The sequence below is a fragment of the Podarcis bocagei genome (genome assembly GCF_964188305.1).
Source record: "Podarcis bocagei genome assembly, chromosome: Z".
Classification (NCBI taxonomy): Eukaryota; Metazoa; Chordata; class Lepidosauria; order Squamata; family Lacertidae; genus Podarcis; species Podarcis bocagei.
The window spans coordinates 24,194,195-24,207,189 of NC_138140.1; the positions used below are offsets into that span (position 1 = coordinate 24,194,195).

The 12,995-nt window shown below is 44.4% G+C and overlaps 1 protein-coding gene across 1 annotated transcript in view; it reads right to left on the minus strand.

Annotated features, from left to right (window-relative positions):
• Positions 1-127: 127 nt before the first annotated feature.
• LOC308579195 (uncharacterized protein) overlaps positions 128-12,995 on the minus strand; it is a 19,607-nt gene continuing 6,739 nt past the window's right edge. The window contains exons 5-12 of the mRNA XM_081180011.1: positions 11,342-11,447; positions 10,400-10,577; positions 9,857-9,883; positions 8,563-8,616; positions 6,285-6,336; positions 3,806-3,955; positions 2,110-2,262; positions 128-358 (exon numbers count right to left, since the gene is read on the minus strand). Coding sequence (XP_081036137.1) covers positions 274-358; positions 2,110-2,262; positions 3,806-3,955; positions 6,285-6,336; positions 8,563-8,616; positions 9,857-9,883; positions 10,400-10,577; positions 11,342-11,447 — 805 coding nt within the window. The 3' untranslated portion in view covers positions 128-273. The remainder of the gene's footprint in view (positions 359-2,109; positions 2,263-3,805; positions 3,956-6,284; positions 6,337-8,562; positions 8,617-9,856; positions 9,884-10,399; positions 10,578-11,341; positions 11,448-12,995) is intronic.

Genomic DNA, 12,995 nt, shown 5'->3' on the forward strand with positions numbered 1-12,995 from the left:
TGTCTCCCATAAGAAGCCATGGGATCTCAAATGTAGGTAAATAACTGCCTTTTTTTGCTGCCAGTTTTCTCTCTCCAAAAATCTGTGAATGTGGTCTTCTTTCACAAAGAGGAAGCTTGTGCGCATGTTTGGTTGCTAATCATTTCAGCCGTTTAATGTCTCAGGGAAAGAAAGTCGCTACAGACAATCTGGCTGTAAAAGTGTCACTATTCTTTTTGGACCACAGATTTGCTCCTTCATGAATCCTGTCCATTTCTCTCCAGTACACCTTCCTCATGACTTCTCTTTCTTCTTGTGCTTGTTCTTCTTGTGCTTGTGATGCTTGTGGTTTTCACATTCTTTGCTCTCATGCTGCTTACTAGGATTGGACAAAAATACAAGAAGAATTAATGCTTTGCTCCTTATCATAGAAATACAACAGAATCCTTGGTGGCTTTTAAGCAAAATTCTAAACTTATCTGTCAGATTTTCTAATATTGTACTGCCAACATCTCAATGCAAGAGAGAATATTATAGTGAAAAAGTAGTTTAAAAATGGAGAGGCAGGTGATTGGATGCAAAGCAGTGTTATGCATCAGCTCTGGACTACAGCCATCCTTTTACAGAAAAACTGGTCTTAGAGCTCTAACATCAAGAGGCCTTTTCCACATGCTGGGGAAATGTTCCAGTAGGAACCTGAAACACATGGTATTTCAGGAGGATCAATCAATAAGAGACTGACATAACACTGATCAGTGAATTTCTACCTCAAGGGGGAAACTGATGGGAATGCAACACACACATACCCAAGTCAATTTTATCACAGCTGTGGGGCTCTCACAACCATTGCTGCACCTGAATGATGCAGTAGCTGTCAGGTATGCTCCACATCTTTGTATTCCCAAGGCTAGGCTACAGTTAACAACCTCTATGGGGCTGTCCTCTAGTGCCTGGAAACTTCAGCTAGTGCAGGAAGGAGACTGAAAAAATATATATTAGTATGAATCAGACTGGACCACAGTTTAACCCTACATAATTTAATGCTATTTGGCCTGATCCCAGCTAGAGGCTCCAAACTACCAATGGGAAACCCCTTGCCACCATGATTTGTGTTTGCCTGCTTCCTCTTTGTCTCTGTGCCTTTGCTCCTGATGATGGTCTTCTTGCTCTCTACTGTGAAAGCCCCACACAAAATCATAACTACATTCTTGGCTATAGTAACCATCCCTTTCATCTTCACTGAAAGGAAAGAATGAGGAATAGTCACTTGGAGAAGAGACTTATTCTAACAAGAAAAAGGTTTCAAACACTGTTCTCTCTTCAGTTTCATAAATAGGTCACAATATTTACCTACTGGAACCTCATCATAAACTCAGTTGTTTCAAGAAATGTAAACAGTTGGAAAGTTGATCACAAACCATGTGAAAACACCAGAACCAACAATTTTAAAATTTCTTCCATTGTTTTAGCAGGTATGGGCATTCCAATGATAGGAAGGGTATACAAAGAGCTCCTGCCCCAACCCTCCCCCAAAGATGGATGGCCAATGGCTGAACCAAGTCAGAACAAACCTAAGTCAGGAAAGGTGAAGCCAAGGATGGTTTCCAGAAACGTCCATGCAAGCCTGGCAGGCAAAGCCTATTCCTTTACAGAAGCATAGTCAATAAATCTTGCCCTAGTATAAATTTTTTCTGTAAACATTCAGTTAAAACCAAATTGATATTATAGTTGTCCATTCTAACATGAAATTCCTAGATAGTGACCTCTAATGTTTTACTACCATAAGTTTAGCCACTGCCAAGAGAAATAGGCTTAAGTCTTAGGGTGTTAAAACCTCAGTATCCATTTCTGAAATATACAGCAGGACCAATCTGGGGTTGAGAGTCAATAATTGATTCTATAACCAACCAGTATCTTTAATTATTTTGGTCTATAAGGACCTTTGAGCAGGTCTACCACATGTGGTAGAGAGATCCAGCCATCCCTCCTACACCTATTACAGCCTTTGTCCATTCTAAATAATTATAGATAGAAAGGCCAGATTGGAACACAGTTTACCCCTACATAATTTAATGTTCCTTGGCCTGATCCCAGCTAGAAGCTCCAACCTACCATTGGGAAAAGCCTTACCACCATGATTTGTGTTTGCCTGCTTCCTCTTTGTCTCTGTGCCTTTGCTCCCAATGATGATATTCTCGCTCCCAACTATTATCTCTACTGTGATAGTCCTGCTCAAAATTGTAGCTGCCTTCTCTGCTATAGTAATGATCCCTTTCATCATCGCTGAAAGGAAATAATAGTGAGTTAGAGAAGAGGCTTTGTTTAACAAGAAGAAAATTTCAAACACTGTTCTCTTTTCAGAGTTTCATAAGTAGGTCACAAGATTTACCTACTGGAACCTCATCATACACAAACTTGCTTCAAGAAATGTAACAAGAAATGAAAACACATGAAAGCCATGGGGAAACCCTAGAACCCACCTTTTTAAAAATTGCTTTACTGTTTTAACAGATATGGGCAATTCCAGTGATAGGGTTTACAATAAGAGCTCCTGCCCCAACCTTCCGCTCCTCTCCCCCCAAAATGGATGGACAATGACACAGGAAAAAAACCATGTGGTAAAATGGCTAAACCAAAACAAACCCAAGTCAGAAAGGTGAAGCCAATAAATTCTTCCAGAAATGTTCACGTGAGCCTGGCAGGCAAAACCCACAGTCCTTCACAGGAGCATGGTCAATAAGTCTTGCCTGAGTAGTGTAGTTGTAGTTCTAATGTAGTTCCTGCCTAGGGTGAAACTGTCACTGAGGGAGCTGAGGTGGTTTCGCCTCATGGGGCCAGTGCAACCCCTCTAGCTGATCCAGAAGGATACCATGGTCAATGGTACCGAAAGCCACTGAGAGATCCAGCAGAACTAGGAAACAGCTTTTACCTTTGTCCCGATGACCTTTGGAGATCATCGACCAGTACGACCAAGGCAGTTTCAGTCCCATGAAGGGATCCAAATGGTCCACATCCTCCAGGTGTGCCTGGAGTTTTTCAGCAACTGCCCGCTCAATCACCTTGCCCAAGAACGGAAGATTTGAGACTGGGCGATATTTCACCATAGTGACTGGGGTCTACATACGCTTTTTTGAGAAGTGGTTTAAAAACCACTTCTTTCAGCGAGTCTGAGAAGACTCCCTCACAGAGGGAAGCATTCACCATCCCACAGAGCTAAGATAGGCAGGGATCAAGGAGACAGGTAGTCAGTTTCACTCATCCAAGCAGCCTGTCCACATCCTCAGAGGTAAAAGATTGGAACCGATCCCATGCAACTTGACTAGACAGGACTCTAGCACTCTCCCACACCTGCCCTGCTCCGACGGTGGAGTCCACCTTTTTCCAAATCTGAGTGACTTTATCTGCAAAAAAATGCAAAATCATTGCAGGAGATTTTAGGGTCCTTACCAGGCCCTGATGGCATTAGATTATGAACCACCTGAAAGAATCTCCTGCTGCTGTTTTCTGCAGATGCAACTGAGGCAGTGAAAAGTTCCTCTTCGAGGTCACTATTGCCACTTGGTAGCATTGACGTTGAGCTCTTACCCATGTCTGGTCAGATTCAGAATGTTTTCCACCACCGGCGCTCTAGCCATCTCAGTGATTGTTTCATCACCCTCAGCTCTGGGGAAAACCACGGGGCTGTCGGGCTCCATGCAATCAGAGAGGGCGTTTCGGAGTCAGACAGTCTTCTGGGTGTTGAGTTTTGTGCCCAGTTTCATGCTTCAGAAGTCTGCTGTACCTGTAGCTCCAGTTCCATTCCAACATAAGAAACACCAGCACTTACTTGTATTCATTGGTGGCAGATGTCCAGTCACAATCTCTTTCCCCTATTGAGCCAGAATGTTCCCAGTGACTGTTCTTGGAAATATTGGAGTCTGTAGTCATCCATGGCATGTGAGATGTAAAATGGGAGGGTAGCTGATAAAACCCGAAGCTGTGGAGAAGGAAACAGTCTTTCACCACCCAGTTCAAACAATTGTATGATGGAGCTGGCATGTGCCTTGGTCCTCCACAACATCCATAATGGAACTTGCAACAAACTCTCCACATAGATATAGCCAAGAGAAAGTCCTTCCTTCTTTGCTTTCTGTCTATCTCTTGAAAGAGAACTAGGCACAACTGTGTAAGCTGTCCAAGTCATATCTATTGCAGAAGTTAACTGGTGCTTCAGTGGAGTAGCTGACGAACAATGCTGATTGGAAACTCTCAGGAACTGCTTCCCTAACCCTACGGAAACTGGAAGATTCTAAGAATCCACCCTTGAAGCTTACTCAATAAGTGCTAAAAGCAATGGACTGTATAGAAGTACAGTTCCAGAAAAAGGCACTCATCTGACACAACCCTTTTAAAAGATGTAGATTTTGTGTTTTGTGGCCCAATGGTGGTAAAAGGCCTGCTTCATGTTCCAGAAGTCTTTGCCCCTTATGAAGTGGACACACAGAGCAGAAAATAAAAGCACGGCTGGGCTAATAGATTATATCTAAGGTACTACAGCAGCCTTTGGCTATAAGCAATAAACTTGACTGACTGTCTGACTATATCTAAGGTATAGGGGACTGACAACGCAAAGCACTTAAAAATCTAGAACCAGTGTGGCCAATGGTTGGGAATGATGGGAATCGTAGCCCAAAACATTGGGTGGACCCCACCTATTTGACTGAAATGAACACAGTCTCCTTTCTCATCAGCATTGCCCAGCTTCCTACATGACTCTTACCTCCATGTTAGCTCAGAGCAAGTATCAGTATCTTCCACTTGTTAAAATCAAGGCTTGCATTTGAAACATAAAGTGAGTGATTCAAGTAGCATCAAAATGTGGCTAACATGAAACTGTCTTATGAGTACAGAGGGAAGAGTAACACAGTGAAATCTGCAACCAAGTGTTTGAAACCCTGTTTGGCTTTGCATATAAGGCCACTGCCTAGAAATATATGGGGGTGTGGTGTGGTGTGGAAGAGCTCAGCAAATTATTCAGATGTAGATATAGAGCAGTATTAATATGCAGTTCAGCAGCACCAGATACAGAACTGTGCTAAAGCCATCCACTTCCTACAAAGTAAGGAGAGAAGCAAGCATTATGTCTTCATGAAGAATGGCAGGTGCTTTGGCATGTTCCTGGCAAACATACCTGGAAGCAGTAACTGGCTAATAAAATTAAGCATGGGCAACATGTTAAAAGGGTAATTACACTGACTGGTGCTGGTATTTTTCAGGCTGCATGTGGGAACATTTGTGATGGTGTGTGGGAAGGTGCAAGCATGTGCAAGTGAATTTGGGAACATGTTAAGGCCAGGAAGATCAGGCAGGGATATGCAGGAGAGAAATCTCAGGAATATTGTAGCATTCATGACACACACACACCCCACTCCAGGCTTTAGCAGTTGGTGGGAGAATGAACAAGGCAAATGCTGCAATGCAGGAGGTCTCACAGGAAGGGGCAGCTCAAACATGGCTAGAAGGCACATCATGGGGCATAGTGGCACTCCAGCTCTTCTAGACCTGCCAGTTTGCAGAGGTTAGCATTTAGTGGCATCTCATATCCAAGAGTAGACAACCTGTTGGCAGTCATAGAAGATGGACCTGCCTGGGCTCTGAGATCTTCAAGGGAGGCCATTCTCAGGCCTGCCACCCTCACAAGCATGCTTGTTTTATATTTTATATTTTAATTCTACTAATGTAAAATTGTTTTTTAAAAAACAGATTTCTTTTTTTATATATGTTTTTAGCTGATTCTGTTTTAGTTGTAAGCTGCCTTGAGTCCTGCCAGGGAAACATGTGGGATATAAATACCGTATTGGCCCGAATACAAGCCGCACCTGAATATAAGCCGCACCTTTAAAATTGGAGGGGGGAAAGAAAAAAAGAAAAAATATTTGAATAAAAGCCGCTCCATTCCTCGCTGCTCCTCGCTGCATAGGGGGGGGGAGCCGTGCTGCGTTGCTCTCTCCCTTTCTGGCCTTGGGGGAGAGGACGGGGGACTACATGTGGGGTGGGTGCGGCTTTGCCGCACTCCTGGCGCTGTTTGCCCCGTGCTCCTGGCTGCATACCGTAAAGTCACGAATATAAGCTGCACTTTAACTTTTCATGGTTGGAATTTGGGGGGAAAGTGAGGCCTATATTCAGGCCAATATGGTAAATATAACAATAATTAAATAGAATGGTCCAAGGCTGCCCAACAAGAAGCGAGCTGGGAAATCCACATAACCCATAATGGGTAGCACAGGACACTAACTGATTTCAGGCAGCATGTCTAAGGGGCTCACCTGTGGAGTTGTAGCCAAATGGAGGTGGTTGGCTGTTGCTGTAGCTGGCAGACTGGCTTTGAGAGAGGGAGGGAGGGAGAGAGGGAGGGAGGGGGGATAGAACACAACAACAACTGGTTAGTAATATCTAGTCCCCCTGTCACCCATTCAGAAAGAGAAAAATTAAAATCAGAGCATCATTGTCCCAACTCCCTTAAAGAGCTTCTCTCTTATTGACTGTAAGCCACCTCTTCATCAAAGGTGCTGATTCTTTCCTAGTCCTACCATGCCATCTCTCCTAGCTACTACCGGTTTCTTGTCTATCCACTAGGAGTACAACCTAGGAGTGTTGAGTATGCAGAGAGCCCTGAAGAGCCCTGTTAGATGAGACCACCTAGCCCAGCATCCGGTTTCCACTTTGAACACCAAGATGCCTCTGGGAACCCTGCAAGCCAGGCATGCTATCACCCTCTCCTGCAGTTCCCTCCTCCCCAAGTGACATGCTGCCTCTGTAAATATAGACGTCCATTTGATTATCATGGCTAATGTCCACTGAAATCTGTAAAGTTCCCCATAAATTTGTCTAACCTAGCCTTTCCCAACCTGACACCCCTCCAAATGTTTTGGACTCTAAGCATCTGTGGCAATTACCATGCTGACTGAAGGAAGATGGGAATTGTAGACTAATACATCTGAAGGTTGCACCAGGTTGGGGAAGATATAGTCCCATTGTAAAGCCATCTCCACATTTTGCCAAATGAACTCCATAAACTGACAATGTGGGGAATGAGTGTGTAAGAGTTCTTAATCTAAGCTCAATGTCTTTTCTTTGTACAAACATTTTTGCTCATGAAAAACCTTTCTCTCCCCCCCAGACCATATGCAGTACATTAAAACCAATGAAACCAGTATACACAAAATAAAATCCAAATATCTAAAACCCAGGAAAACAGAGAAAAATTAAATCCTTAAATCTCATAATTAAACACCAGCAAAATTCAGGAAATATAAAAAATGCCTGCCTAAAAGCTGTTAGGGGCAGGCCAGTCTAACTTACTGTGGAAGGGAAATCCATATCTTTGGGGAGGGGGGCTGTCACAGAAAAGGCCCAATCTGCCTTCCTACCAAACTAACCTTTTCTGCTGATGGGACATCACAAGATAACAGTAACCTATGGTGAGATGAGGCTGTGTTTCAGATATTCCTGGACAGGTAACAACCAGCATCTAGAACTGGGACCAGGAAAGTGGAGTGGGAGAAAGAGAGAACCAGAAGCCAATGCAATTTATATAAGACTAGTGTAATGTGGCTGGAAAAGTGCTCACCATGAAACATTGTGGCTGCTGTATTTTTCTGCAGTTTCAGATGCCTCTTCAAGGGCATCACCACATTCTCTGCACACCACTGGAAAGAGCCACAAATCATCCCAAGGGTTCTGCTCTTAGCAACTCATGAACTGGCAGTCTGAATGCCACTGCTCAGCAGTAGCTGGAGGTACAAACTGCAGAGAGATAAGGCACACTGAATAGGCATGAGCAGTTCAGTTGATAGTTGCTGGCCCTTATGAAAGCTTTCGGGTCAGACTGGCTCACATGGTCTGAGCAATCTGGAATCTATCACCAGAGAAGCTACAGATCAGCTGCCTCTCTCCATCTGCTTTTGCCTCCCACCACTGCCCTCAGCTATGGCTTGATCTGGTAATCTACAAAACTGGGATTACAACCTTCCAGGTGGAATGGAGAAGGCAAATAAAAAAAGGGGGACACCAAACAGCCCTAGCCCTATCTCCAAGAACCCTCACTGATATGATAATTTACAAGTAGTGCAGTCACAGTGGATCAATAAACTGACAAAAGAAAATGGTGACCAATCTCAGCCTAAGGTTAAAAAAATGTGTTGATGTGCATTTTAATGGTGCTTCTGCTAATGTCCACAATCATATTCAAAGAGCTCTTTCCCAACCACAAAGTAATGCAAAACCACAACCACAATTCTGCTAGCCTTTTGCAGCCTACAGATGAGACAATATTAAGAGAGATGTCAGTGTGGCATAGTGGTTAGAGTGTCAGACTAGGACCTGGGAGACCAGGGTTCAACTCCCCACTCAGCTGTGAAGCTCAGTTGGTGACCCTCGGCCAATTACTGGTCTCTCAGCCTAACCTACCTCACAGGGTTGTTGTGGGGATTAACTGAGGAAGGGAAAATCCACGTGTGCCACCTTGAGCTCAAAAAAGGTAGGATATAAATGCAACAAATAGAGTGTTAGTAAGTTAAACCCATTTAATTCTCACTTACCCACCATGTGTTGGAATCGAAAAGGGTGGTGGTGAAGCATGAGGTGGAGGAAACAGACCTGTAGACAAAGTCATACTAGTTTGAATGTGTGGAGAAGGGGAAGGGAAGCTCTCAGCCCCCTTGCAAATGCTGCTATAATGCCTGGCAGAGCTGAAGGGCAGTATGCTTGAGCCTCTCCCATCAATCAAGAGCTGTGGGAAAGCTGTTCCTCCTGCCCCCCAAAAGAACATCACACCAAAGTGGAGGCCACCCTGGCCTCATTTCTCAGATGAAGAAGGAGCAGCACTTTTAGTGAGCTCACTTGCTGCCTCTAAAGGAAGACCCTTCAACTACCTCTGAAGCCTTTTCTTCAGTGTTTTTGCTTCAGAAGCAGATAATGTTGTTTCTTTGGCCACAGGATGGGGACAGAGCATGTCCCTTGAGCATGCTCTTGTGCTCAGATCCTGCTTGTGGTTTTCTTACAGCACCCGGTTGGCCACTGTGAGAACAGGATGCCAGACAAGATGGGCCACTGGCCCGATCCAGCAGGCTCTTCCTAGTACTTCACAAGGCCAGTTAAAACCCTGGTACCATCTCCATCCTGCATCCTATGGTAATGTGTCGTAAAGCATGCACCTGTCTCCGAACTTCATGTTTCATCTCCCAGCACTCCAACCAGCTGCTGTCAATAATGCAAAGCAGGGAATACACAATGTGATAATATCAGCATATATTCACTACATATTAGTGAAGGGAGAGAGACTGGACTCAACAATGGACTCATGTCCTACCCACAATGTGCAATTCTGCACACCTGGGGTGTTGGCTATCCCACCTGCAGTTCCCAGGTAGCTTTCCTTCCAGGCATCTACCACATCTACTTCTGTCTCAGGAACTTAGAACAGACACTTTCAGACCTCAGCCTTGCCTATTCCATTATTCTTTAAGGTGTTTCCCCACCACATAACCATTACACATCAGAGAAGTTAAAGATTTCATAGGTTGGTCCCAATGAAATCTATAACTTCTCTGATGTATAACAGTCTGTAACCCCTCTAGATGGACAGTCCCCTCTAGAGGGTTCTTGATTCCAGCTCCTATCAGCCCGACGTAGAATGGCTAATGGTCAGAGATGACAGAAGACTTAGTCAAGCAACATGTTGACAAGACCATATTTGATTGGCCTCTAACTGGTGATTAGCTACATATGTTCATCCAATTAAATGCTACCCAGTTTCTCATCAAAAGCTTTAATTTGAAGTGCTCCAGAGTAGGCCAGATTGAATTTGCAACCCTTATGCTTAAACAGAAGTACTTACCTGGAACGGGAGCTGGGGGTGGCATACCTAGGCAATAACAGAATACTTGTTAGGCAGGTTTACAAATATGGTTTAGAGCAAGGGTGGACAACCTGTGGCCCTATTGCTGGACCTATCAACTCCCATCAACTCCAGCAAATGCCACTAACAGTCAGGAGTGATGGGAATCCTGACCTTCTGTCTGTGGCCCAGTCCTTTCACTTTGCTACTGTGGACACAAAACAACCAGTGAGTGCTCTTTCAGGCATTTCCTATAATCCTTAGCCTATGGCTAAGCGGGTTTCAGACAGTGATGGTAGGGTCTACCTAGCTTTCTGGCAAAATAAAAAAATTCCTTCCAGTAGCACCTTAAAGACCAACTAAGTTAGTTCTTGGTATGAGCTTTCGTGTGCATGCACACGAAAGCTCATACCAAGAACTAACTTAGTTGGTCTTTAAGGTGCTACTGGAAGGAATTTTTTTATTTTGACTATGGCAGACCAACACGGCTACCTATCTACTACTAGCTTTCTGGGACAGCCTTCTATACCAGCAGGCACCTACCTGGATGATGGCAAAGTGGTGGGGAAGAAATAACTGGCATCCAAGGAAGGAAAAAACAAGATGGAGGTGAACCACCTACTGATGGTGGAGGACCCGTGGGTGGCACCAATGGCTGTTGTGGCCCTGGTTGCTGCAGTGACTTTGTGGGATGTGCCTTGCTCCCATTATCACCAAGTACCTTTAAAAGGAACATAAAACAGAAAAGGGATTGGTTGAAAAGAAAAAAGAAAACACCTGACCTCCCCGTTAATTGCAGCCAAACTGATTCTTGTACCAGGCTTTACACAAAGCACACATCCCACATGGGAGGACTGCATTGTGCCATTGGAGCACAGAAAAATGGCAGAATGTGGTCCTGGATGTGGAGTTGAGCTTAAATGGAATTCTGAACTTCTCCTTACTTTGCTTTTGAGTATGCGGACTGAATTTACCATATCTTTCCATCTATAAGACGCCCCCTAGTTTTGGGGACTCGAATTTAACAAAATGGGGGGAGATGGCCCTGTGTATAAGACGCCCCCTAATTTTTGACTTTTTTTAAAGGGGAAAAAACCTAGTCTTGTACACGGGAAAATACGGTAATAAAAAGGGTATGCAATCAGCCCCAAAGGAGGCTCCTTTAGATGAAGGGTGTGATATAAATTTGAGAACCAGTGTGGTGGAGTGGTTGGACTAGGACCTGGGAGAGACCAGAGTTCAAATCCTCCCACTTGGCCATGAAGCTCTAACTAGGTGACTGTGGGGGCCAGTCACTGCCTCTCAGCCCCCCTACCTCACAGAGCTGTTATGGGGATTAAATGAGAAAGAACGTACCACCTTGAGCTCCTTGGAGAAAAAGGTGGGATATAAATACAATAAATATATAAACAAACTAATCCACTTGTACTCAAAAGTGAGTTAGATAAGAAAGCGAAGTTCATGGAGTCTGGACAGATTTCTTACCTGAATTGAGCTTTCCTCTGGGCCATGCTTATCACGACGCCTTCCTTCCACTCTTTTAATAGTGCCTGGCTCTCCACCTATCACATCAATGGTCACACTTAGCTTTCTGGTTAGAAAAGGGAGAGAAGCAACATCTCAGATTCAGCATAAGCAGGTGACAGACAGATGGTCTGGTTGCACATTTGCACTCTCCCCCTCCTTCAGCTATGCAAACAGGGAAGAGATGGAAGGCTTTGAGATTTACCAACACGTAGGTCATATACTGCACCAAGCTCCACTATATATAGACCCTTGGCCCTTAGATCTTCCACAGGAAGGACTTGGGCATTCTTACCCAGTCTGAATGAATAAACAAACAAACAAACGAATGAATGAAAGAATGAATGAATGAATGAATGAATGAATGAATGAATGAATGAATGTATTCAAGTGCACAGTAAGATTAATGGAGGGAGCATGGCATCCCTAGCAGCCAATTAGGGAGGCCCAAAGACTTAACTGCAAAGCATTCACTGGCCCAGATACACGAGCACCTCGTCTAATAACAAGGGCTAATGTTTTCCCACACCTAACGCTTTTGCTGAATGTTGTAGAGTTTTCACTGCCTTCTCTTGGGGTCTCCAGGGGAAAGAATAACACTTTAAGGCACAGGGTCAGGAACAAGTAGACAGGCATTTCCTGCTTGGCTTAGGAACTTTTGTTATTTTACTATGTCCCCCACAACTACATCCACTTGGCTCCACCCAGAGGCAAAAGGCATGCTGTGTCTTGGCACAGTACGTGCGGCATTAGGCTACATTCCTTTCCCAGGAATGGGTAAATTCATGGAGGATAAGGCTATCAATAGCTACTTGCCATGATGGCTATGTTCTTATCCTCCCCCATCCTTAACTCAGGAGCTCCACCCCTTCATTTCCAGGCTGGACATTGTGCAACTCAGGTTAACCCTCAGGAACCCTGGTGACTTGAGGGGTTGGGGTTTTCTCAGTCCTCCTCTGGGCGCTTTCTTTTCCTCCCCCTCATCTGAATATCACTCTTCTCTTCATGCCCTGCCCTGCCCCAAACATAAAGAGCTCACAGTGATGCCTGGCCTCTGCTCCTTCTAAGCAAGGACAGAGTATGTAGACTCTTATCCTGCTGCACGTTCAGCACGGTGGGGCAGTTGCCAGCCCCCTGAAAAGATACGTTTGCGGGGAATCAGAAGAAGATGGACCATAACTTCAAAGAAAGTAACCACAGTTAAATTTAAAAATAACATAACCTACTTAGCGTACTTGCACTTGCAGATTAAAATATACAATGATACGTAAACTGCTAAAACATTTTACACAGATTAAACTATTGCAGATTAACTAACTCTGACTCTGAGGCAGACAGAAGCACATCAAAACATAACCTGCTGCTCTGTGAAGACTGTTCAACTGACTGAACCAACTGTACCAACCGCCATAACTGTCTCAGATGTATGACATCACAGAGTTCTACAGCTCTTGCAATGATCCCTTCACCATATGCATTTTGGATACCAACATCCCACAGGTTGTGGCCACCCACCTGCCAAATTTGGCCTGTGAGGCGGATCCCAAAATGGATCTGGCCCATGGAGCCTAAAAAGGTTCCCTGCCCCTGCAACAGGATCAAGCCTACACAAGAA